General features: G+C 48.6%; 1 protein-coding gene across 2 annotated transcripts in view; it reads right to left on the bottom strand.

Annotated features, from left to right (window-relative positions):
- Window positions 1–27,209, bottom strand: part of LOC104040979 (protein FAM219A) — a 254,391-nt gene that overhangs the window by 93,540 nt on the left and 133,642 nt on the right. The window contains exon 5 of one of the 2 annotated variants that reach the window (XM_064469593.1): window positions 23,904–24,142. The exons of the other annotated variant lie outside the window; for it this stretch is intronic. Coding sequence (XP_064325663.1) covers window positions 24,075–24,142 — 68 coding nt within the window. The 3' untranslated portion in view covers window positions 23,904–24,074. Of the gene's footprint in view, window positions 1–23,903; window positions 24,143–27,209 lie in introns of those variants that run through there. 2 annotated transcript variants of the gene reach the window in all.

The raw sequence follows: 27,209 nt of genomic DNA, 5'->3' as shown, positions 1-27,209 counted from the left end.
ATGTATCCGCTTACGCAAGTAGCTTTGTAGAATTTTAGTAGCATGGGGAGGGGGAGATGTAGGGGAATAGACAGGGATCGGCGACCGGAAGATTACGGGATGTGACGGAAAGATAGACTCCTCCCCATAGGAGTGGCAGGAACAGGAACCGCAAGAGCTATATAAGCGTGTGACGCAGCTAAATAGACGGACATTTTGCATCCATCATATTGATGTCTGTGCATCACTGTCCCCAGGGTGGGTAGAGCCCTGTGTCCCGGAGATATGCGGCCCAAGATAAGTTCTCCCGTAGAAGCGTACAGCTACACACAAGTTAGCTCTACTGTGCTTAATGCACCCCAGGATATGGTTGGCCCTTTTGGCTGCCAAGGCACATACTGAGCTTATCAGCAACCAAAACCTCCAGATCCCTTTCTGCAGGGCTGCACTCCAGCCTCTTGTTCCCCCAGTCTATATGTACATCCAGGATTAAACTGTCCCTGACACACAATCCAGCATTTGTCCTTGTTAAATTTCATATAGTTGGTGATTGCCCAGTGCTCTAATCTATCAAGACTTCTCTGTAAGGACTCTCTACCCTCAAGGGAAACAACAGCTCCTCCTAATTTAGTATGATTGGCAAATTTAGTGTGTACTTAACTCCTGTGTCCAGGTCATTGGTCAACACTTTGATGAGAACTGGCCCTAAAATTGAGCCCTGGGGAACACCACTGGTGACTGGCCTCCAGCCAGATGTTACCCCATTTACTACAACTCTTTAGGCCCAACCCTTCAGCCAATTGATCACCCATCGCATTATGTACATGCCTAGCTGTATGCTGGTCATTTTGTCCAGAAGGATACTGTGAGAGACAGTATCAAAATCTTTGCTAAAATAAAAAACCTCTGCACATTAACTGCCTTCCCTTCATCCACTACATGGGTAAGCTTGTCATAAAAGGGTATTTAGTAATGCATAGCTTTTTCTTCATGAACTCATGTTAGCTTTGACCAATGACTGCATTGTCTTTCAATTGCTTTTCAACAACTCTCAGAATAATCTTCTCCATAATTTTACCAGGCACTGAAATGAGACTGACAGGCCTATAATTACCAGGGTCGTCTTTCTTGCCCTTCTTGAAAATTGGAATAAATTTGCTAGCTTCCAGTCAACTGGAACCTCTCCAGATTCCCAAGTCTGTTGATAAATAACTGAGAGGTCTTGCGATAACATCGGTCAACTCTTTCAGTACCCTGGGATGAATCCCATCAGGCCCCATAGACTTATGTGCATTCAGTTGCAGCAGGAAATCCCATGCAAGTTCAAAGTCAACTGGGAACTTATCACTCCCCCAGTCACAGTCCTCCAACCCAGGGATCCAGGGGTCCCAGGGCCCATCATTGGTGTTAAAGACAGAGGTGAAGAAGGAATTAAATGTCACTGCTTTAGCTTCATTCCTATTTGTGAGGTGACCAACCTCATCAAGTAATGGACCAATGTTTTTTGTAGTCCTCCTTTTCCTGTTAACATACTTTAAAAAGCCTTTTTTTGTTATCCACCAGAGTACTATCCAGCTTCAACTGCAACTGAGCTTTGGCCATATGAATTTTCTCCCTACAGTGGTAAACAGCACGTCTGTAGTCCTCCTGGGTAGCCTGACCTTGCCTAAGTTCCAGAAGGAGATCCTTGTTCAGACAAGCTGGCCTTCTGCCCCACTTGCTTGACTTCTGACACATTGGAATTGCCCGCTCCTGCGCTCTTAAAAGATGGCTCTTAGAAAGTGACCATTTATGGATCCCAATTCCCCCAAAAGCAGATTCCATGGGGACCTTACTAACTCATTCCTTGAGCAGCCTAAAGTATGCTCTCCCAAAATCCAGGGTAGTAGCTCTGCTGACAGTTTTTCTCATATCACCAAAGGTTTTAAACACAATCATTTGATGATCACTGTGGGCAAGACAGCTACCAATCATCACTTCACCCACAAGACCATCATCTCTATTTACAAATGATAGATCTAGGAGGGCACCTTTCCTAGTCAGCTCCCTTAGTACCTGTATCCAGAAGTTATCTTCAGCATGCTTCAGGAATTTCCTGGACCTGTTCATGTCTGCTGTATGATAGTCCAAGTTAACATCTGGGAAGTTGAAGTCACCCATAAGGACAAGGGTGACTGCTCTAGAGATTTCCCTTAATTCCTTAGAGAATAATACATCGGTGTAATTGTTAATCATCCCCATAAGATGGTTCCCAAAGTACCAGATTAGGCTCAAGGCCAGGGCATTTATCATAATTCTCCCAGGCAAAACACCACCAAATGCTATGTAGCACAGCAAACTGCAAAAGCCGAAATCAGCCTTCATCAAGCTCTCAAATTTGATGTACAGCAAAAAAGGGAGCATGGCACAGATCAGATAAACCAATATCAAGAATAGATAAGTGTCGTGGTTCAGCCTCAGCTGGCAACTGAACACCACGCAGCCGCTCGCTCACACACACCCCCCCCACCCCTGTGGGATGGGGAAGAGAATCGGACGAGCAAAAGAACTTGTGGGTTGAGATAAGCACAGTTTAATAACTACAATAGAATGATGATGATAAATGATTATGATAATAATGACAGTAAGGTTAATATAATAAAAGGGAAAAGGAAGGAAAGGGAAAACAGGAAAAAAAACCGCAGAACCACGAACGATACAACCGCTCACCACCCGCCGACCGACGCTGCTCCTCCCCGAGCCGCGATTTCTCCCTCCCTCCCCCGGCCAGCCCCTCCCAGGTAGCATACTGGGCATGACGTTACATGATATGGAATATCCCTTTGGTCAGTTTGAAATCCGCTCTCTTAGCTGTGCCCCCTTCCCTCCCGGCTTCTTGTGCACCCAGCAGAGCATGGGAGGCTAGACATGTCCTTGACTAGTATAAGCGCTGCCCAGCAACAGCCTAAACATCTGTGTGTTATCTCAACAGGGTTTTTTTTCCATGCTAATTTCAAAGCACAGCACTATACCAGCTAGAGTGAAGAAAATTAACTCTGTCCCAGCTGAAACCATGACAGTATCCACCCCTTATTCCATATCATTGACATCATGCTCAGGTCCCATACTATTCAGTATAAATTCAATGATCCCTATCCCTCTTCTCATCCTTTAACAATATATATATATATATATATACAGATTTTTCATTTATCATGCCACTAGTCTATGGAACACCCGTGTAGAATGCCTGTGAAATGTCCATTGAGTTCATTTAGTCCATGACTTTGGATTTCATCTCTTGTAAGGGTCCTTCAGAGAGGCGGTGTGCGTGGGGTCAGATTGTTGCATGTCAGTCCTTGTTCCATCACCGCTGCACTGGTAGTTCTTGTTCTCTCACTGCTGCACTTTGCTCGGTTCCATTGAAAGTTCATTTGCTATTATTATTAATTGGGAGATTCCCACCGTGATAACATTCCATTGATGCAACCATAGTAGTGATGACATACAACATCATATTACAATTAACAGCATATTATTCAGTTCATTGACTGTTTTCACCCAAAATCAAATCCCCTTGAGGCACACATCGGATTTCTCCATCCTCCCGCATAACCCACCAAGTGCACCCAGGTCCTCGAGCAAACGCAATCCCACGAGTGGGTTTGCCTCTGCTGGAAGCAGGAATAACCCAGACTGTCTTGCCCAGCATATTTTTTATGTGCACTACAGGGACTCTATCCCCTTCCACAGTACGTAAGGATTCTGATTGGGCAGGGCCAGCTCGGTTGGCAGATCCCCTTGTGTTGACTAACCAGGTGGCTTTTGCTAAATGTGTATCCCAGTGTTTAAATGTTCCACCCCCCATTGCTCTCAGTGTCATCTTTAATAGTCCATTGTATCTTTCGATTTTCCCAGAGGCTGGTGCGTGATGGGGATGTGATACACCCATTCAATGCCATGCTCTTTGGCCCAGGTGTCTATGAGGTTATTTCGGAAATGAGTCCCATAGTCTGACTCAATTCTCTCTGGGGTGCCATGTCGCCACAGCACTTGTTTTTCGAGACCCAGGATAGTGTTCCGGGCAGTGGCATGGGGGACAGGATATGTTTCCAGCCAGCCGGTGGTTGCTTCTACCATGGTGAGAACATGGCGCTTGCCTTGACGGGTCTGTGGGAGTGTGATATAGTCAATTTGCCAGGCCTCCCCATATTTATATTTCAGCCTTCGTCCCCCATACCACAGAGGCTTTACCCGCTTCACTTGCTTGATTGCAGCACATGTTTCACATTCGTGGATAACCTGCGCAATAACGTCCATGGTCAAGTCCACCCCTCGATCACGAGCCCACCTGTATGTTGCATCTCTCCCTTGATGGCCTGAGGTGTCATGGGCCCATCGAGCTAGAAATAGTTCACCCTTATGCTGCCAGTCCAGATCCACCTCAGCCACTTCAATCTTGGCAGCCTGATCTACCTGCTGGTTGTTTCAATGTTCTTCAGTGGCCCGACTCTTGGGGACGTGAGCATCCACATGCCGTACCTTTACAACCAGGTTCTCTACCCGGGCAGCAATATCTTGCCAGAATGCGGCAGCCCAGATGGGTTTGCCTCTGCGCTGCCAGTTGCTTTGCTTCCACTGCTGCAGCCAGCCCCACAGGGCATTTGCCACCATCCAGGAATCAGTATAGAGATAGAGCACTGGCCACTTTTCCCGTTCAGCGATGTCTAAGGCCAGATGGATGGCCTTTACCTCTGCAAACTGACTCAATTCACCTTCTCCTTCAGCAGTTTCTGCTACTTGTCGTGTAGGACTCCATACAGCAGCCTTCCATCTCCGGTGCTTTCCCACAAGGCAACAGGACCCATCAGTGAACAAGGCATACTGCTTTTCATCTTCTGGCAGTTTGTTATACAGTGGGGCTTCTTCAGCACGTGTCACCTCCTCCTCTGGTGATATTCCAAAGTCTTTGCCTTCTGGCCAGTCCATAATCACTTCCAAGATTCCTGGGCGACTGGGGTTTCCTACTCGAGCCCGCTGGGTGATCAGTGCAACCCATTTACTCCACATAGCATCAGTTGCATGGTGTGTAGAGGGGATGTTTCCTTTGAACATCCAGCCCAGCACTGGCAGTCGGGGTGCCAGGAGCAACTGTGCCTCAGTACCAACCACTTCTGAAGCAGCTCGGACCCCTTCATATGCTGCCAATATCTCTTTTTCAGTTGGAGTATAGCGGGCTTCGGACCCTCTGTATCCCTGACTCCAAAACCCTAGGGGTCGACCTCGGGTCTCCCCATGTGCTTTCTGCCAGAGGCTCCAGGTAGGGCCATTCTCCCCGGCTGCGGTGTAGAGCACATTTTTAATATCTTGTCCTGCCCGGACTGGCCCAAGAGCTACTGCATGAACTATTTCTCGTTTAATCTGTTCAAAGGCTTGTTGTTGTTCAGGGCCCCATTTGAAATCATTCTTTTTCCGGGTCACTTGATAGAGAGGGCTTACGATCAGGCTGTAGTGTGGAATATGCATTCTCCAAAAACCCACAACGCCCAAGAAAGCTTGTGTTTCCTTTTTGCTGGTTGGTGGAGACATGGCTGTTATTTTGTTGATCACATCCATGGGGATCTGACGATGACCATCTTGCCATTTTATTCCCAAGAACTGGATTTCTCGTGCAGGTCCCTTAAATTTACTTGGTTTTATGGCGAAACCAGCTTTCAGGAGGATTTGAACTATTTCCTTTCCTTTCTCAAAAACTTCTTCCACTGTGTTGCCCCACACAATGATGTCATCAATGTATTGTAGGTGTTCGGGAGCTCCACCTTGTTCCAAAGCATTATGGATCAGTCCATGGCAAATGGTAGGGCTGTGTTTCCACCCCTGGGGCAGTCGATTCCAGGTGTACTGGACCCCCCTCCAAGTAAAAGCAAACTGTGGCCTGCACTCTGCTGCCAGAGGGATTGAGAAGAATGCATTAGCGATATCGATTGTGGCATACCACTTGGCTGCCTTGGACTCCAGTTCATATTGAAGTTCTAGCATGTCTGGCACAGCAGCACTCAACGGTGGAGTGACTTCATTCAGGCCACGATAGTCTACTGTTAGCCTCCACTCTCCATTAGACTTCCGGACTGGCCATATGGGACTGTTAAAGGGTGAGTGGGTTTTACTGATGACTCCTTGGCTCTCCAGTCGACGAATGAGCCCGTGGATAGGGATCAGAGAGTCTCTGTTGGTGCGATATTGCCGCCGGTGCACTGTTGTGGTGGCGGTCGGCACCTGTTGTTCTTTGACCTTCAGCAACCCCACAACAGAAGGGTCCTTCGAGAGACCGGGCAAGGTAGACAGGTGTTTAATTTCCGCCGTCTCCAAGGCAGCTACACCAAAAGCCCACTTGTAACCTTTTGGGTCCTTGAAATACCCTCTCCTGAGATAGTCTATGCCAAGGATGCACGGAGCCTCTGGGCCAGTCACAATGGGGTGCTTCTGCCACTCATTCCCAGTTAGGCTCACTTCGGCCTCCAATACAGTTAGCTCTTGCGATCCCCCTGTCACTCCAGCAATGCTGATGGGTTCTGCCCCTATATAGTTTGATGGCATTAAGGTGCACTGTGCACCGGTGTCCACTAAAGCTCTATATTCCTGTGGGTCAGATGTGCCAGGCCATCGGATCCACACAGTCCAGTAAACCCGGTTATCCCTTTCCTCCACCTGGCTGGAGGCAGGGCCCCCCTAGTCCTGATCATAGTATTCATCACTCACTTCCGGTAGATATGAATCACGGGTGTCTCTGTTAAGATCAGTCAGGCCATCAGCACTTCTGCTCCTCTGTCTGGAGAATTGCTTACGGGAAACTGGGGCAGCAGATCTCCTGGAGAAACTCCCCTGAGTAATTGTTCTCCCTTGCAGCTCACGTACCCGTGCCTCTAAGGCTGAGGTAGGTTTTCCATCACACTTCTTCATGTCCTCTCCGTGATCACGCAGGAAAAACCATAGGGTGCCCCGTCGTGTGTATCCCTTCTCTTGAGCCAAGGGACGATTACTCCTAATGGCTGAGATACTGGTCCGTACTGGTGGGGAGTAGGACATATCTTCTTTGAGTTGCTGGACCTCTCGGGACAGTTTCTCAACAGCAGAGACGAGCGAGGAAGAGAGATTCGCTTCATATTCCCGGAGTCTATCAATCAACTCAGCCACCGTTGGTGTCTCGTCATCTTTCCAGGACATCACTGCCAATGAGGTTGCATACGAGGATGGTGCGCTCCGTACAAACTTCCGCCACATGGGTCGTGTGCACTCGGCTTCATCTGGATCTTTGGAGGACCGTTGATCGTCCAGGTCACCATAAACCACCTCAAGCACGGCTAATTCCCTTAGATGCTGAATGCCTTTCTCCATGGTCGTCCATTTTCCTAGGCGAAATACAATATCTTCTTTGAAGGGATACCTCTCTCTCACTGCGGCCAGGAGCCGCCTCCAGAGGCTGAGGGCTTGTGTTCCTTTTCCAATTGCTTTATCAATGCCCCCTTCCCTAGAGAGGGATCCCAGTTGTTTGGCTTCCTTCCCCTCTAATTCCAAACTACTGGCCCCATTATCCCAGCATCGGAGCAGCCAGGTGATAACGTGCTCACCTGAATGACGCCCGAAATCTTTCCATATATCCCGCAACTCACTCAAGGATAGAGATCGGGTAGTTTCCTTTTATTGTACACATGGTTCCTCCTCCTCCTCCTCTTCTCGTGATGGCCCTGGTTCCTCATAATCTCTTTCTAAACGAGTTGACCTTCTCTTCCATGATTTCTTCTTGCGTATAGGGGCGACTGATACTGGCACAGGTTGGTCCTCTGGTTCAGCTGCAACGCTTGGCACTGGGGTTTGAGTAGCTGCAGTGCCTGTCGTGGGGGTTTGAGTGGCCGCCGTGCTCATCACCAGGGTTGGAGCAGCTGCAGTATCTGTCGCAACGGGTTGGGTGGCCGCCGTGCTCATCACCGGGGTTGGAGTAGCTGCAGTATCTGTCACGGCGGTTTGGGTGGCCGCAGTGCTTGTCGCTGGGGTTGGAGTAGCTGCAGTGTCTGTCGTGAGGGTTTGGGTGGCCGCAGTACTTGTCACGGGGGTTGGAGTAGCTCCCTTCTCTTTCCCTTGGGGGTACCGAATAGTGTTAAATAGGGCTTGATAGGCATAAGCCAGACCCCAGCACATGGCAGTGATCTGTATCTCTCTGGAATTGCCAGGGTGACAACATACTTCCTCCAAATGTTCTACTAATTTTTCAGGATTCTGCACTTGTTCAGGGGTGAAGTCCCACACCACAGGGGGTGCCCACCGTCTTAGGCATTTGCCCATACTTTCCCACATACCCTGCCACGCATAGCTATCGAGCCTTGGGACAGATCTCTGGATTATATTCTTAACTTGCTTACTAACCTTAGACAGATCTGATACCACTTGCCAAAGCAATATCAACAGATGTATCTTACCTACACAAGGATGTTCAAGATACTGAAAAGTTGTTGTAATGAGGGAGGAGACATTACATAAGATAGTAGCTACGGTGCCATTCTGTATTTCCTCCATAAAATAACCTCTCAGAGGAGGAGGTATAATTGCTAATTGCCTCCATGAGGTGGTAGCTGTAGTACAGTAACGGCTTCCATGCAAAACCTAAATAACTGATAACAGTCAAGGCCAGTGTTTTAATAACAAGTCTCCTAGGCAAAATATCTCTAATCACTGCAGAGCACAGCCAACTGACAAAACCAACAGCAAGTTTTAACATGTACTTTACAATCAGCATAGTAAAGACTGGACAAACTAATACTGCAAGCAGATTAATCAATGCTGTGACCAGCAACTGTTATTATCTCAAACCCTTCGTGCCCCACGTTGGGCGCCAAAAATAGACTGTCGTGGTTCAGCCTCAGCTGGCAACTGAACACCACGCAGCCGCTCGCTCACACCCCCCCCCCCATCCCTGTGGGATGGGGAAGAGAATCGGACGAGCAAAAGAACTTGTGGGTTGAGATAAGCACAGTTTAATAACTACAATAGAATGATGATGATAAATGATTATGATAATAATGACAGTAAGGTTAATATAATAAAAGGGAAAAGGAAGGAAAGGGAAAACAGGGAAAAAAAACCGCAGAAACACAAACGATACAACCACTCACCACCCGCCGACCGACGCTGCCCGTCCCCGAGCCGCGATTGCTCCCTCCCTCCCCCGGCCAGCCCCTCCCAGGTAGCATACTGGGCATGACGTTACATGATATGGAATATCCCTTTGGTCAGTTTGAATCCACTCTCTTAGCTGTGCCCCCTCCCCTCCCGGCTTCTTGTGCACCCAGCAGAGCATGGGAGGCTAGACATGTCCTTGACTAGTATAAGCGCTGCCCAGCAACAGCCTAAACATCTGTGTGTTATCTCAACAGGGTTTTTTTTCCATGCTAATTTCAAAGCACAGCACTATACCAGCTAGAGTGAAGAAAATTAACTCTGTCCCAGCTGAAAACATGACATAAGTCAACATCATGACCAGCTGTTAAACAGATATAATAATTATAAGTTCTCTCTAATACACTCTGGTCAAATCTTTCATTATCTCAAACCCTTCGAGCCCCTGTTCGGGCACCAGAAAGGACTGTTGTGGTTTAACCCTGGCCAGCAGCTAAGCACCACACAGCTGCTTCCTCACTCCCCACCCCAATGAGATGGGGAGAACTGGAATAGTAAAAGTGAGAAAACTTATCGGTTGAGATAAAGACATTTAATTAAGTAAAAATAACCAAACAAACCCAAAAAAGAAAATTAAAAAGAAAAACAAAACCACAAAAAACAAGTGATGTAAAAAAGAATCAACAATTGCTCACCACCAGCTGACCCATGCCCAGCCATTCCCTGAGCAATGGCAGCCCCGGAAAACACTCTCCCCCCCCTAGGTTTTTTATTGCTGGACACAAGGGTATATGGTATGAAATATCCCTTTGGTCAGTTGGGGTCAGCTGTCCCAGCTGTGTCCCCTCCCAGTTTCTTGCTCACCCCCAGCCTACTCACTGGTGGGGCAGTGTGAGAAGCAGAAAAGGCCTTGGTGCTGTGTAAGTACTGCTCAGAAACAGCTAAAACATTGGTGTGTTATTCAACACTGTTTTCATCACAAATCCAAAACATAGCACCATACAAGCTACTATGAAGAACATAAACTCTATCTCAGCCAAAACCAGTACAGCCATGAAATGCATTTTAGAAACTCTGACAGCCAAAGATTAAGTTGATATCAGTCAAAGAAAAAAAAAATGCTAAGCCTCTTCAAAGTGCCTTCTTAGGTTTTTCCAGTGAACTCATACTCACCTACAGAGGCTTCATCATCCACCGGCAGGAGTACTGACATGCAGACGTAGGTATCAGACTATTAAAAGACACAAAATCCCCCCAGAATTTAAGTCAGGCATATTTAGAATAAAAAGAACAGAAACAAAGCATCAAAATTCTGTACACTTTCTGAAGATGACTGTGGGAGAATTAAACTAATATGTAAAATATACTCTTATAAGCCTTAGCACAGAATTTATTTGCAGTAGTTAACAACCTACCTCCTAAAAATTGGAGCGGGGTAACAGTACCCTCCTGATGGTCCAAATCAACAGCATTAAACAATGGATATGCTACACAAAATAAAAAGAACTACTGAGTTTCCAATTAATTTTCTTCTTCATTGGCATACACTACTGTACTGGGTCTCCGTGGGATAGAGTTAATTTTCTTCATAGCCAGCCTGTATAGAGCTGTGTTTTGGATTTGTGGCTAAACCAGTGTTGATAACACACCACTGTTTCTAGATGAAGTCACAGCAAATAATTTTTAAATAATCTGAATCTGATAGGTACTATTTTATTATTTTATAAAAAAATTTTGTAATACACTTTCTCTGGTTGCAGGGAAACTTAAAACTTTCTCTTCCCCTGAGTCATTCAAAATCTCTACTTTGAGTGGTTTTTGTTTGCTTGCTAGTTTTTTGGAAAAGGATTTCTGGACTGGGACAAAATGTAAAGTCTGTCATACTAGTCCTAGGGAGTCAATGTGATTTACTTCTTGAAGCTGAGAGTCTTCTACTGAGGACACTCTGTACCATGGAGAGATCAGTCATAAAGACTACAAAAGACAGTTTATAATCCAAATTCTTGGCAGTTCTTATAAACCAAAATTCATATCATAGTTAGTACATGGACATGGAAATTTCAAGTAGGATAGGGATGTGAAGTATTTGAAGAATCCTCCCTGATTTTTTTCTTTATCAGAATAATTTTTTACTTTATATACATCTTTCAAATAGTCAGAAGTCTTGGTAAACAAATCTCCTTGTGTCTTGATTTCTCTGAAAGTAGCAATTTATTAACTTTTGACATTGTTTACTGTATTGGGTCTGGTTGGGATAGAGTTAACTTGGGCTGAGGTCAACCCACCACAGTCCTTTTTGTCAGTCACTGTCATGGTTCAGCCCCAGTCAGCAACTAAACACCATGCAGCCGCTCGCTCACTCCCCCCACCCCTGTGGGATGGGGAGAGAATTGGAAGAGCAAAAGGAAAAAAAATTGTTGATTGAGATAAGAACAGTTTAATAATTAAAATAAAATATTAATGATAATAATTATTATTATGGTAATAATAACATTAATGATAATATAATAAAAAGGAAAAGGAAGAAAAAAACCCAAAAACCACAAGCGATACAACCGCTCACCACCCACCAACCAATGCTGCGGGTCCCTGAGCTGGGATTGCTGCCAGCCCCCCCAGCCAGCTCCTCCCAGTTAATATACCAGGCACGTTACATGATATGGAATATCCCTTTGGCCAGTTTGAATTCATTCTCTTAGCTGTGCCCCTTCCCCTCCCGGCTTCTTGTGCACCTGGCAGAACATGGGAAGCTAGAAAAGTCCTTGACTAGTATAAGCACTACCCAGCAACAACCAAAACATCAGTGTGTTATCAACATTGTTTTCATACTAAGTCCAAAGCACAGCAGTAGGCCAGCTACAGTGAAGAAAATTAACTCAATCCCAGATAAAACCATGACAGTCACCAAATGTGGGGCCCAAGGGGTTAGGGATAACAACAGATTTGATCAGTGTGTCCTAGAGTGAATTTATAGTTGTTTTACCTGTTTAGCTTTTACTTGACAGATTGTTACTTTATGTTGCTAGTCACGATGTTGACTTGTTTGCGCTCAGTAATGGTTTATTTGGTCCCTCATCTGATTTGTGGCATGCTCCCTCTCTTGCTGTACATCAAGCTCCAGGGCTCGTTAATAGCTGCTTTCGGCTTTTGCTGTGCCGTTTATCACTTTGTTGTGTTTTGCCTGGGAGAGCTATCATAAAAACACTGGCCTTGAGTGTCTGGTATTTGGGCCCTGCACTGCTTCTCAGTACTCCAGGAACCATTTCATGGAGACAATCAGCAATTATACCTTTCTCCTCCTCCGGGAGACACATGGTGGGGAAAATGAAGAATGGCGCCTCCCCTTTCTTCTCCTCAGGGGTAGATGTTTCCTGCCTTGTTGCAATGGCCCTTCAGTTTCTTGAACATCCCTGCATAACCAGAATGCTCATATGTATGTGCCATAAAACTGATTTCTGCTTTTCCTAAGGTTAACCAAGTGGTTGGGAATGCCACACAGGTATGTGCCCTGAAGCAATCGTGTCATGGGTGGTGAGGTGTGTGGGAGAATTTTGAATCATAGAATCGTTAAATCATTAATCATTAAACTGGCTGGACAGCCAAGCCCAGAGAGTAGTAGTGAATGGAGTCAAATCCAGTTGGCAGCCAGTCACGAGTAGTGTTCCCCAGGGCTCAGTGTTGGGGCTGGTCCTGTTCAATATCTTCATTGATGATCTGGATGAGGGGATCAAGTGCACCCTCAGTAAGTTTGCAGATGATACCAAGCTGGGTGGAAGTGTCAATCTGCTGGAGGGCAGGAAGGCCCTATAGAGGGACCTGGACAGGCTGGATCGATGGGCCAGAGCCAACGGTATGAGATTCAACAAGGCTAAGTGCCGGGTCCTGCACTTGGGTCACAACAACCCCATGCAACGCTACAAGCTTGGGGAGGAGTGGCTAGAAAGCTGTCTGGAGGAAAAGGATCTGGGGGTGCTGGTTGACAGCTGGCTGAACATGAGCCGGCAGTGTGTTCAGGTGGCAAAGGCAGCCAATGGCATCCTGGCTTGTATCAGGAATAGTGTGGCCAGCAGGAGCAGGGAGGTGATAGTGCTCCTGTACTCAGCCCTGGTGAGGCCGCACCTCGAGTACTTTGTGAAATTTTGGGCCCCTCACTACAAGAAGGACATTGAGGTGCTGGAGTGTGTCCAAAGAAGGGCAAAGTTGGTGAAGGGTCTAGAGAACAAGTCTTATGAGGAGAGGCTGAGGGAACTGGGGTTGTTTAGTCTGGAGAAGAGGAGGCTGAGGGGAGACCTTATCACTCCCTACAACTACCTGAAAGGAGGTTGTAGTGAGGCGGGGGTCAGTCTCTTCTCCCTAGTAACAAGCAATAGGATGAGAGGAAATGGCCTCAAGTTGCACCAGGGGAGGTTTAGATTGGATATTAGGAAAAACTGCTTCACCAAAAGGGTTCTCAGTCATTGGAACAGGCTGCCCAGGGTGGTGGTGGAGTCTCCATCCCTGGAGGTATTTAAAAGAAGGGTGGCTGTGGTGCTTGAGGATATGGTTTAGTGGTGGACTTGGCAGTGATAGGTTAGCGGTTGGACTCGATGATCTTAAGGGTCTTTTCCAACCTTAACGATTCTATGATTAAGGTTGGAAAAGACCTCTAGGATTATCAAGTCCAAGCATCAACCCAACACTACCATGCCTCCTAAACCATATCCCGAAGTGCCACTCTTGTACCCAGGAGTCCTGGTCCCCCAGGACACAAACTGGCTGGGCTGAAAAGCCAGGGTGTGTCACCTCCTCCTTCTGATCCTTCATACAAATGCATCTGATAAGAAGTATTAAATGTGGATAACCCTATCATTTCTTCTTAACTCATTTAGAAGGCTTTAGGGCATTAAATAAGCCAATAGAAGAAGATAATTTTAGAAATTTTAATAATATACATTGCAGATTAGCAAAGCAATGTGTTGAAGTTATCGTCTGTATATGCCCAGCTCAGCTTTAATCACTTCAGTGGGAAATGAGACAATCAAAATATAATTTAGAAGAAAGAAATGAGCCAGGGGTTTCCACTGGCAAATATTAGAAAACCAGACTGATCACAAACAGCCAAGAGAGAGATTTGCATGCCTTGTATTGAAGGAGCAATAGACCATTCATATTAGCTACAGATGAATTTGTTTGTCTTAGCAGAGAAACAATTTCCTATCAGTAACACTGGTTATTTTTAAGGGTAAAATAGCAGTGTTTTATATGGAAATAAAATAACAAAATGAAGGTTTCACTCTGAGGCAGTGAGTTGAAGTGAGAGCAACATTTCCTTCTTAATAGACTGTCCACTTGCTATCAATCTTCAAAGAATCATGAACCATAGAATGTCATGAGTTGGAAGGGACCCACAAGGATCAAGTCCAACTCCTGTCCCTTGTCGTGGTTCAGCCTCAGCTGGCAACTGAACACCACGCAGCCGCTCGCTCACACACCCCCCCCCCACCCCTGTGGGATGGGGAAGAGAATCGGACGAGCAAAAGAACTTGTGGGTTGAGATAAGCACAGTTTAATAACTACAATAGAATGATGATGATAAATGATTATGATAATAATGACAGTAAGGTTAATATAATAAAAGGGAAAAGGAAGGAAAGGGAAAACAGGGAACAAAAACGCAGAAACACGAACGATACAACCGCTCACCACCCGCCGACCGACGCTGCTCCTCCCCGAGCCGCGATTTCTCCCTCCCTCCCCCGGCCAGCCCCTCCCAGGTAGCATACTGGGCATGACGTTACATGATATGGAATATCCCTTTGGTCAGTTTGAATCCACTCTCTTAGCTGTGCCCCCTCCCCTCCCGGCTTCTTGTGCACCCAGCAGAGCATGGGAAGCTAGACATGTCCTTGACTAGTATCAGCGCTGCCCAGCAACAGCCTAAACATCTGTGTGTTATCTCAACAGGTTTTTTCCATGCTAATTTCAAAGCACAGCACTATACCAGCTAGAGTGAAGAAAATTAACTCTATCGCAGCTGAAACCATGACAGTATCCACCCCTTATTCCATATCATTGACATCATGCTCAGGTCCCATACTATTCAGTACAACTTCAATAATCCTTATCCATCTTCTTATCCTTTAACTATATATATATATATATATACAGATTTTCATTTATCATTCCACTAGTTTATGGAACACCCCTGTAGAATGCCTGTGAAATGTCCATTGAGTTCATTTAGTCCATGACTTTGGATTTCATCTCTTGTAAGGGTCCTTCGGTGCGGCGGTGTGCGTGGGGTCAGGTTGTTGCATGTCAGTCCTTGTTCCATCACCGCTGCACTGGTAGTTCATGTTCTCTCACTGCTGCACTTTGCTCGGTTCCATTGAAAGTTCATTTGCTACTATCATTAATTGGGAGATTCCCACCATGATAACATTCCACTGATGCAACCATAGTAGTGATGACATACAACATCATATTACAATTAACAGCATATTATTCAGTTCATTGGCTGTTTTCACCCAAAATTAAATCCCCCTGGGGTACACACCGAACTCCTCCATCCTCCCGCATCACCCACCAAGTGCACCCAGGTCCTCGAGCAAACGCAATCCCACGAGTGGGTTTGCCTCTGCTGGAAGCAGGAATAACCCAGACTGTCTTGCCCAGCATATTTTTTATGTGCACTACAGGGACTCTATCCCCTTCCACAGTATGTAAGGATTCTGATTGGGCCGGGCCAGCTCGCCTGGCAGATCCCCTTGTGTTGACTAACCAGGTGGCTTTTGCTAAATGTGTATCCCAGTGTTTAAATGTTCCACCCCCCATTGCTCTCAGTGTCATCTTTAATAGTCCATTGTATCTTTCGATTTTCCCAGAGGCTGGTGCATGATAGGGGATGTGATACACCCACTCAATGCCATGCTCTTTGGCCCAGGTGTCTATAAGGTTATTTCGGAAATGAGTCCCATTATCTGACTCAATTCTCTCTGGGGTGCCATGTCGCCACAGGACTTGTTTTTCGAGACCCAGGATAGTGTTCCGGGCAGTGGCATGGGGGACAGGATATGTTTCCAGCCAGCCGGTGGTTGCTTCTACCATGGTGAGAACATGGCGCTTGCCTTGGCGGGTCTGTGGGAGTGTGATATAGTCAATTTGCCAGGCCTCCCCATATTTATATTTCAGCCATCGTCCCCCATACCACAGAGGCTTTACCTGCTTCACTTGCTTGATTGCAGCACATGTTTCACATTCGTGGATAACCTGCGCAATAACGTCCATGGTCAAGTCCACCCCTCGATCACGAGCCCACCTGTATGTTGCATCTCTCCCTTGATGGCCTGAGGTGTCATGGGCCCACCGAGCTAGAAATAGTTCACCCTTATGCTGCCAGTCCAGATCCACCTCAGCCACTTCAATCTTGGCAGCCTGATCCACCTGCTGGTTGTTTCGATGTTCTTCAGTGGCCCGACTCTTGGGGACGTGAGCATCCACATGCCGTACCTTTACAACCAGGTTCTCTACCCGGGCAGCAATATCTTGCCACAATGCGGCAGCCCAGATGGGTTTGCCTCTGCGTTGCCAGTTGCTTTGCTTCCACTGCTGTAGCCAGCCCCACAGGGCATTTGCCACCATCCAGGAATCAGTATAGAGATAGAGCACTGGCCACTTTTCCCGTTCAGCGATGTCTAAGGCCAGCTGGATGGCCTTTACTTCTGCAAACTGGCTCGATTCACCTTCTCCTTCAGCAGTTTCTGCTACTTGTCGTGTAGGACTCCATACAGCAGCCTTCCATCTCCGGTGCTTTCCCACAAGGCGACAGGACCCATCAGTAAACAGGGCATATTGCTTCTCATCTTCTGGCAGTGTGTTATACAGTGGGGCTTCTTCAGCACGTGTCACCTCCTCCTCTGGTGATATTCCAAAATCTTTGCCTTCTGGCCAGTCCATAATCACTTCCAAGATTCCTGGGCGACTGGGGTTTCCTACTCGAGCCCGCTGGGTGATCAGTGCAACCCATTTACTCCACGTAGCATCAGTTGCATGGTGTGTAGAGGGGACATTTCCTTTGAACATCCAGCCCAGCACTGGCAGTCGGGGTGCCAGGAGCAACTGTGCTTCAGTACCAACCACTTCTGAAGCGGCTCGAACCCCTTCATATGCTGCCAATATCTCTTTTTCAGTTGGAGTATAGCGGGCTTCGGACCCTCTGTATCCCTGACTCCAAAACCCTAGGGGTCGACCTCGGGTCTCCCCTGGTGCTTTCTGCCAGAGGCTCCAGGTAGGGCCATTCTCCCCGGCTGCGGTGTAGAGCACATTTTTAATATCTTGTCCTGCCCGGACTGGCCCAAGAGCTACTGCATGAACTATTTCCCGTTTAATCTGTTCAAAGGCTTGTTGTTGTTCAGGGCCCCATTTGAAATCATTCTTTTTCCGGGTCACTTGATGGAGGGGGCTTACGATCAGGCTGTAGTGTGGAATATGCATTCTCCAAAAACCCACAACGCCCAAGAAAGCTTGTGTTTCCTTTTTGCTGGTTGGTGGAGACATGGCTGTTATTTTGTTGATCACATCCATGGGGATCTGACGACAACCATCTTGCCATTTTATTCCCAAGAACTGGATTTCTCGTGCAGGTCCCTTAACTTTACTTTGTTTTATGGTGAAACCAGCTTTCAGGAGGATTTAAACTATTTCCTTCCCTTTCTCAAAAACTTCTTCTGCTGTATTGCCCCACACGATGATGTCATCAATGTATTGTAGGTGTTCGGGAGCTCCACCTTGTTCCAAAGCATTATGGATCAGTCCATGGCAAATGGTAGGGCTGTGTTTCCACCCCTGGGGCAGTCGATTCCAGGTGTACTGGACCCCCCTCCAAGTAAAAGCAAACTGTGGCCTGCACTCTGCTGCCAGAGGGATTGAGAAGAATGCATTAGCGATATCGATTGTGGCATACCACTTGGCTGCCTTGGACTCCAGTTCATATTGAAGTTCTAGCATGTCTGGCACAGCAGCACTCAACGGTGGAGTGACTTCATTCAGGCCACGATAGTCTACCGTTAGCCTCCACTCTCCATTAGACTTCCGGACTGGCCATATGGGACTGTTAAAGGGTGAGTGGGTTTTACTGATGACTCCTTGGCTCTCCAGTCGACGAATGAGCCCGTGGATAGGGATCAGAGAGTCTCTGTTGGTGCGATATTGCCGTCGGTGCACTGTTGTGGTGGCGATCGGCACCTGTTGTTCTTTGACCTTCAGCAACCCCACAACAGAAGGGTCCTTCGAGAGGCCAGGCAAAGTAGACAGGTGTTTAATTTCCGCCGTCTCCAAGGCAGCTACACCAAAAGCCCACTTGTAACCTTTTGGGTCCTTGAAATACCCTCTCCTGAGGTAGTCTATGCCAAGGATGCACGGAGCCTCTGGGCCAGTCACAATGGGGTGCTTCTGCCACTCATTGCCAGTTAGGCTCACTTTGGCCTCCAATACAGTTAGCTCTTGGGATCCCCCTGTCACTCCAGCAATGCTGATGGGTTCTGCCCCTATATAGTTTGATGGCATTAAGGTACACTGTGCACCGGTGTCCACTAAAGCTCTATATTCCTGTGGGTCAGATGTGCCAGGCCATCGGATCCACACAGTCCAGTAAACCCGGTTATCCCTTTCCTCCACCTGGCTGGAGGCAGGGCCCCCCTAGTCCTGATCATAGTATTCATCACTCACTTCCGGTAGATATGAATCACGGGTGTCTCTGTTAAGATCAGTCAGGCCATCAGCACTTCTGCTCCTCTGTCTGGAGAATTGCTTACGGGAAACTGGGGCAGCAGCTCTCCTGGAGAAACTTCCCTGAGTAATTGTTCTCCCTTGCAGCTCACGTACCCGTGCCTCTAAGGCTGAGGTAGGTTTTCCATCACACTTCTTCATGTCCTCTCCGTGATCACGCAGGTAAAACCATAGGGTGCCCCGTCGTGTGTATCCCTTCTCTTGAGCCAAGGGACGATTACTCCTAATGGCTGAGATACTGGTCCGTACTGGTGGGGAGTAGGACATATCTTCTTTGAGTTGCTGGAACTCTCGGGACAGTTTCTCAACAGCAGAGACGAGCGAGGAAGAGAGATTCGCTTCATATTCCCGGAGTCTATCAATCAACTCAGCCACCGTTGGTGTCTCGTCATCTCTCCAGGACATCACTGCCAATGAGGTTGCATACGAGGATGGTGCGCTCCGTACAAACTTCCGCCACATGGGTCGTGTGCACTCGGCTTCATCTGGATCTTTGGAGGACCGTTGATCGTCCAGGTCACCATAAACCACCTCAAGCACGGCTAATTCCCTTAGATGCTGAATGCCTTTCTCCATGGTCGTCCATTTTCCTAGGCGAAATACAATATCTTCTTTGAAGGGATACCTCTCTCTCACCGCGGCCAGGAGCCGCCTCCAGAGGCTGAGGGCTTGTGTTCCTTTTCCAATTGCTTTATCAATGCCCCCTTCCCTAGAGAGGGATCCCAGTTGTTTGGCTTCCTTCCCCTCTAATTCCAAACTACTGGCCCCATTATCCCAGCATCGGAGCAGCCAGGTGATAACGTGCTCACCTGAATGACGCCCGAAATCTTTCCGTATATCCCGCAACTCACTCAAGGATAGAGATCGGGTAGTTTCCGTTTCTTATACACATGGTTCCTCCTCCTCCTCCTCTTCTCGTGATGGCCCTGGTTCATCGTAATCTCTTTCTAAACGAGTTGACTTTCTCTTCCATGATTTCTTCTTGCGTATAGGGGCGACTGATACTGGCACAGGTTGGTCCTCTGGTTCAGCTGCAACGCTTGGCACTGGGGTTTGAGTAGCTGCAGTGCCTGTCGTGGGGGTTTGAGTGGCCGCCGTGCTCATCACCGGGGTTGGAGCAGCTGCAGTATCTGTCGCAACGGGTTGGGTGGCCGCAGTGCTCGTCACCGGGGTTGGAGTAGCTGCAGTCTCTGTCGCGGCGGGTTGGGTGGCCGCAGTGCTTGTCGCTGGGGTTGGAGCAGCTGCAGTTTCTGTCGCGGCGGGTTGGGTGGCCGCAGTGCTCGTCACCGGGGTTGGAGTAGCTGCAGTCTCTGTCGCGGCGGGTTGGGTGGCCGCAGTGCTCGTCACCGGGGTTGGAGTAGCTGCAGTCTCTGTCGCGGCGGGTTGGGTGGCCGCCGTGCTCATCACCGGGGTTGGAGTAACTGCAGTATCTGTCGCGGCAGGTTGGGTGGCCACAGTGCTCATCACCGGGGTTGGAGTAGCTGCAGTCTCTGTCACGGCGGTTTGGGTGGCCGCAGTGCTTGTCGCTGGGGTTGGAGTAGCTGCAGTGTCTGTCGTGAGGGTTTGGGTGGCCGCAGTACTTGTCACGGGGGTCGGAGTAGTTCCCTTCTCTTTCCCTTGGGGGTACTGAATAGTGTTAAATAGGGCTCGATAGGCATAAGCCAGACCCCAGCACATGGCAGTGATCTGTATGTCTCTGGAATTGCCAGGGTGACAACATATTTCCTCCAAATGTTCTACTAATTTTTCAGGATTCTGCACTTGTTCAGGGGTGAAGTCCCACACCACAGGGGGTGCCCACCGTCTTAGGCATTTGCCCATACTTTCCCACATACCCTGCCACGCATAGCTATCGAGCCTTGGGACAGATCTCTGGATTATATTCTTAACTTGCTTACTAACCTTAGACAGATCTGATACCACTTGCCAAAGCAATATCAACAGATGTATCTTAACTACACAAGGATGTTCAAGATACTGAAAAGTTGTTGTTATGAGGGAGGAGACATTACATAAGATAGTAGCTACGGTGCCATTCTGTATTTCCTCCATAAAAAACTCCTCAGAGGAGGAGGTATAATTGCTAATTGCCTCCATGAGGTGGTAGCTGTAGTACAGTAACGGCTTCCATGCAAAACCTAAATAACTGATAACAGTCAAGGCCAGTGTTTTAATAACAAGTCTCCTAGGCAAAATATCTCTAATCACTGCAGAGCACAGCCAGCTGACAGAACCAACAGCAAGTTTTAACATGTACTTTACAATCAGCATGGTAAAGACTGGACAAGCTAATACTGCGAGCAGATTAATCAATGCTGTGACCAGCAACTGTTATTATCTCAAACCCTTCTCGCCCCACGTTGGGCGCCAAAAATAGACTGTCGTGGTTCAGCCTCAGCTGGCAACTGAACACCACGCAGCCGCTCGCTCACCCCCCCCCCCCCCACCCCTGTGGGATGGGGAAGAGAATCGGACGAGCAAAAGAACTTGTGGGTTGAGATAAGCACAGTTTAATAACTACAATAGAATGATGATGATAAATGATTATGATAATAATGACAGTAATGTTAATATAATAAAAGGGAAAAGTAAGGAAAGGGAAAACAGGGAACAAAAACGCAGAAACACGAACGATACAACTGCTCACCACCCGCCGACCGACGCTGCCCGTCCCCGAGCCGCGATTGCTCCCTCCCTCCCCCGGCCAGCCCCTCCCAGGTAGCATACTGGGCATGACGTTACATGATATGGAATATCCCTTTGGTCAGTTTGAATCCACTCTCTTAGCTGTGCCCCCTCCCCTCCCGGCTTCTTGTGCACCCAGCAGAGCATGGGAAGCTAGACATGTCCTTGACTAGTATCAGCGCTGCCCAGCAACAGCCTAAACATCTGTGTGTTATCTCAACAGGTTTTTTCCATGCTAATTTCAAAGCACAGCACTATACCAGCTAGAGTGAAGAAAATTAACTCTATCGCAGCTGAAACCATGACACCCTGCACAGGACATCCCCATAATTCACACCATGTCTCTGAGGGTGTTGTCCAAGTGCTTCTTGAATATCGCCAGGCTTGGCACCATGACTACCTCCCTGGGGAGCCTGTTCCAGTGCTCTACCACCCTCTGGGTGAAGAACCTTTTCCTAATATCCAACCTAAACCTCCCCGGCACATATTCCTGCCATTCCCTTGGGTCCTATCATTGGTCACCAGAGAGAAGAGATCAGCACCTGCCCCTCCTCCTCCCCTTGTGAGGAAGCTGTAGACTGCGATGAGGTTTCCCCTCAGTCTCCTCTTCTCCAGGCTGAACAGACCAAGCTGCTCCTCACATGGTTTCTCCTCTAAACCCTTCACCAACTTCATGGTTAGGCATATGCCTAACATGATAACATGTGATTTATAACATGATAACACATGATTTAGGCATGTGCCTAGAGTGATTTTTGCCTCTGATGGTCTGGGACTTCACACCCAAACAGGTGTGGAATCCTGTGGGTTTGGCAGCCCACTTGAAGGAAGGATGCTTTGCCTATACCAAAGAAACACAACTTCTAGCACTGTGTTGGGGCCTGGCCTACTGCTACTGAACCTGTGTCCAGCACCCTCAAGGGGATGAGAGGATCTCTGGACCTGAGGACATACAAATGGACACTGTGGCTAAACCAGAGAACCAACCCTCAACTATAACAGTTGCTCCTCTAGTTAAGAAGAAGCAATGGAAGCAGAGGTCAACCTGGTTAGTAGAGGGAAGAAGTTCTTCCTGACAGGGAGCAGGAGGAAGAATTAGAAGAGGCAGCCTGTTCTGCAGCAGACCAGCCGCAAGAACAGGAGAGGGAAGAGACAGAAATCATCAACAAGTCAAAAACCATCTGGTCCCTATCCCTGAGCGAGCTGTGAGATATGCAGAAAGATTACAGCTGTCTTCCAGGCAAGCAAATTATCACCTGGTTGCTCTGATGCTGGGATACTGGGGTCCACAGTCAGGAATTGAAGGGTAAGGAAGCCTAGCAGCTGGGATGCCTCGCAAGGTACCAGGGAATCGACAAAGGAGTTGGAAGAGGGGTAACAATCTGCAGCCTCTGGAGGCAGCCCTTGTCAAGCATGAAGGCGAGGTATCTTATAAAGGAAGATCTTGTAAACTATGGAGGCAAGTGGACCACCACTGAGGAAGGTATCCAGCATCTGAAGGAATTAGCAGCGGTGGAAGCGATCTACAGCAACTGGTGCTACGTGGAGTGAATGGGTAGTGTTGACCACACAACAGGCTTGAATAGGGTACTGCAACTGTCCAGGAATCCTGGAAGAGGTCATGGACTGGCCAGAAGGCCAATTTCAGAGCATTGCCCAAGGAGGTGATTTGTGCTGAAGAGGCACAACTGCATAATAAAAGCTATATGCTCTGTTTACTGCTGGGTCCTGTCTGTCGTGGTTTAGCGGGCAGCTCAGCCGCACACAGTTGCTCGCTCACTCCCCCACCGGTAGATGGGGGAGAGAATCAGAAGGGTAACGCTCGTGGGTTGGGATAAGAACAGTTTAATAATTAAAATTAAAAGAAACAACAACAGAAATGCAATGTGAAGAAGAATAACAAGAGGCGCAAAACCCCGGGGGAGGGGGGAAGGAGGAGGGAGGGAAACGAAATGCTGAAACAAACCGCACGCGACGCAGCCGCTCATCGCCCGCCGACTCGACGCCGCGCTGCTCCCGAGCCGCAACCTGCCTCCCCTTAATATACTGGTCATGGTGTCACATGGTATGGAATGAACCTGCCATTGGCCAGTCGGGGTCAGCTGCCCCGCCATGGCCCTGCCCCTCCCAGCCCCCCTGCCTACTCGGCAGAGCCCAGGAAGCTGGAAAGGTAGCTGACCCCCCACAGTGAGAAGAATTAACCTCTTCTCAGCCAAAACCAGCACATTCTCCACCCCTTATTCCATACCATTTACACCATGCCCAGGTCCCATACCATCCAATACGACCGTGCCACCCACCACCCCTCCCCTTCCCATCCTTTAACATAATACACAGACATCATTCCCTTAGTTCATGGACCTTCCCTGTACAATGTCCATTAAAATGTCCATTGAGTACACCTAGTCCATGACTCTGGGCTCCATCTGTTGTATCAGTCTTTCAGGGTGGGAGAGATGGTGTGTGTGGCGTTGGGTTGCTGCATACCGAGTCAGTCATCGTTCCATCACTGCTGCACGGCTTGTTTCACAGTTTATCTTCCATGGGTTGGGAGGCTCGTACTCTGATATCATTGATACAACACAGAGGTGACACACAGTATTATATAACAGTTCGCATTGTGCCATTCAGTTCATTGGCTGTTTTCGCCCAAAATCAAATCCCCTTGAGGCACACACCGGATTTCTCCATCCTCCCGCATCACCCACCAAGTGCACCCAGGTCCTCAGGCAAAAGCAATCCCACGAATGGGTTTGCCTTTGCCGGAGGCAGGAAGAACCCAGACTGTTTTGCCCAGCATACTTTTTGTGTGCACTACAGGGACTCTATCCCCTTCCACAGTATGTAGGATTTCTGACTGGGCAGGGCCAGCTCAGTTGGCAGATCCCCTCGTGTTGACTAGCCAGGTGGCTTTTGCTAAATGTGTATTCCAGTGCTTGAATGTCCCACCCCCCCATTGCTCTCAGTGTAGTTTTTAACAGTCCATTGTACCGTTCAATTTTCCCAGAGGCTGGTGCCTGACAGGGGATGTGATACACCCACTCAATGCCGTGCTCTTTGGCCTAGGTGTCTATGAGGCTATTTCGGAAATGAGTCCCGTTGTCTGACTCAAATGTCTCTGGGGTGCCGTGTCGCCACAGGACTTGTTTCTCAAGACCCAGGATAGTGTTCCGGGCAGTGGCGTGGGGGACAGGATATGTTTCCAGCCAGCCAGTCATTGTTTCTAACATGGTGAGCACATGGCGCTTGCCTTGGCGGGTCTGTGGGAGTGTGATATAGTCAATTTGCCAGGCCTCCCCATATTTATATTTCAGCCATCGTCCCCCATACCACAGAGGCTTTACCCGCTTCACTTGCTTGATTGCAGCGCATGTGTCACATTTGTGGATAACCTGTGCAATAATATCCATAGTCAAGTCCACCCCTCGATCACGAGCCCACCTGTATGTTGCATCTCTCCCTTGATGGCCTGAGGTGTCATGGGCCCACCGAGCTAGAAATAGTTCACCCTTATGTTGCCAGTCCAGATCCACCTCAGCCACTTCAATCTTGGCAGCCTCATCTACCTGCTGGTTGTTTCGATGTTCTTCAGTGGCCCGACTCTTGGGGACGTGAGCATCCACATGACGTACCTTTACAACCAGGTTCTCTACCCGGGCAGCAATATCTTGCCACAATGCGGCAGCCCAGGTGGGTTTGCCTCTGCGCTGCCAGTTGCTTTGCTTCCACTGCTGCAGCCAGCCCCACAGGGCATTTGCCACCATCAGGAGTCAGTATAAAGATACATCACTGGCCACTTTTCCTGTTCAGCAATGTCTAAGGCCAGATGGATGGTCTTTACCTCTGCAAACTGGCTCGATTCACCTTCTCCTTCAGCAGTTTCTGCTACTTGTCGTGCAGGACTCCATACAGCAGCCTTCCATCTCCGGTGCTTTCCCACAAGGCGACAGGACCCATCAGTAAACAGGGCATACTGCTTTTCATCTTCTGACAGTTTGTTATATAGTGGGGCTTCTTCAGCACGTGTCACCTCCTCCTCTGGTGATATTCCAAAGTCTTTGCCTTCTGGCCAGTCCATAATCACTTCCAAGATCCCTAGGCCACTGGGGTTTCCTACTCGAGCCCGCTGGGTGATCAGTGCAACCCATTTACTCCACGTAGCATCAATTGCATGGTGTGTAGAGGGGATGTTTCCTTTGAACATCCAGCCCAGCACTGGCAGTCGGGGTGTCAGGAGCAGCTGTGCTTCAGTACCAACCACTTCTGAAGCAGCTCGAACCCCTTCATATGCTGCCAATATCTCTTTTTCAGTTGGAGTAGAGCAGGCTTCAGACCCTCTGTATCCCCGACTCCAAAACCCTAGGGGTCGACGTTGGGTCTCCCCATGTGCTTTCTGCCAGGGGCTCCAGGTAGGGCCATTCTCCCCAGCTGCAGTGTAGAGCACTTTTTTTACATCTTGTCCTGCCCGGACTGGCCCAAGAGCTACTGCATGAACTATTTCTCGTTTAATCTGTTCAAAGGCTTGTCGTTGCTCAGGGCCCCATTTGAAATCATTCTTTTTCCGGGTCACTTGATAGAGATGGCTTACTGTAGGGGAATAGACAGGGATCGGCAACCGGAAGATCACGGGCTGTGAAGGAAAGATAGACTCCTCCCCATAGGAGTGGCAGGAACAGGAACCGCAAGAGCTATATAAGCGTGTGACGCAGCTAAATAAACGGACATTTTGTATCCATCATATTGATGTCTGTGCATCACTGTCCCCAGGATGGGTAGAGCCCTGTGTCCCGGAGATATGCGGCCCAAGATAAGTTCTCCCGTAGAAGCGTACAGCAACAAGTGGTGACCCCGACGTGATCGGCGGGGCGACATGGCAAGTTCGCCGGGGGGAAAAGATAGCTTGAGGCACGCAGGGGCGGGACGGGGAGCCGCAGGTTGGCGGGCACGCCATGGAATCAGTCGTAAAGGTACTGAAGGGATTGGGGAAGGAATATGGAACTTCGATTTCGAAGGCGCCTACCTCAAAGGCCATCCAATGGATGATTACGCAGGGGCTCATACGGAGTCCCGCAGACATATTTAATAAAGATAATTGGGTGAGAATTAAAGAGGAGTTAGCCGAAAGGGCTATGATGGGAAAACCCCAGTACATACAGCTCTGGGGAAAGATACACCGGTTACTATTGAAAGCTCGGGATGATCAGGAGACGTGGCGGCAGGCGCGGCTGTGCCTGCACGGTGCTACAGGCGACAGTAGCCCGGAAATAGACCCAGGATCGGCAGTGGGGACGCAGACAGGGGCAAGCATCGCGGGGGATGGGAAAGAAGGGGAGAGTTCGGACGGAGTAGCCTGGCCAGCGACTCAGTCTGAGGCTCCCAAGGAGGTGGATCGGGAAGCGGCGGTGTTCCCTGTTGAGCCAGCAGGACCTTTGGAATGCCCCCCTGCATACCCCTGGGACGATTTGGCACAGGCGCGGGTACCTGCGCGAGGGGAGGGGGACGTGGCAGCGGACGCAGCGGGAGTGACGGAGCGGAAGGAGGAGGATGATCAGCGCCGGAAGCAGCGCCGGCAGCGGCACCGCCCTCTGCCCGACCCTCGAGACTGGCTCCCGGGGCAACCCTTGAGATGG

This window comes from Phalacrocorax carbo, chromosome 19 (genome assembly GCF_963921805.1).
Source record: "Phalacrocorax carbo chromosome 19, bPhaCar2.1, whole genome shotgun sequence".
Taxonomy (NCBI): domain Eukaryota; kingdom Metazoa; phylum Chordata; class Aves; order Suliformes; family Phalacrocoracidae; genus Phalacrocorax; species Phalacrocorax carbo.
This window is presented reverse-complemented; position numbering and strand designations above follow the sequence as displayed.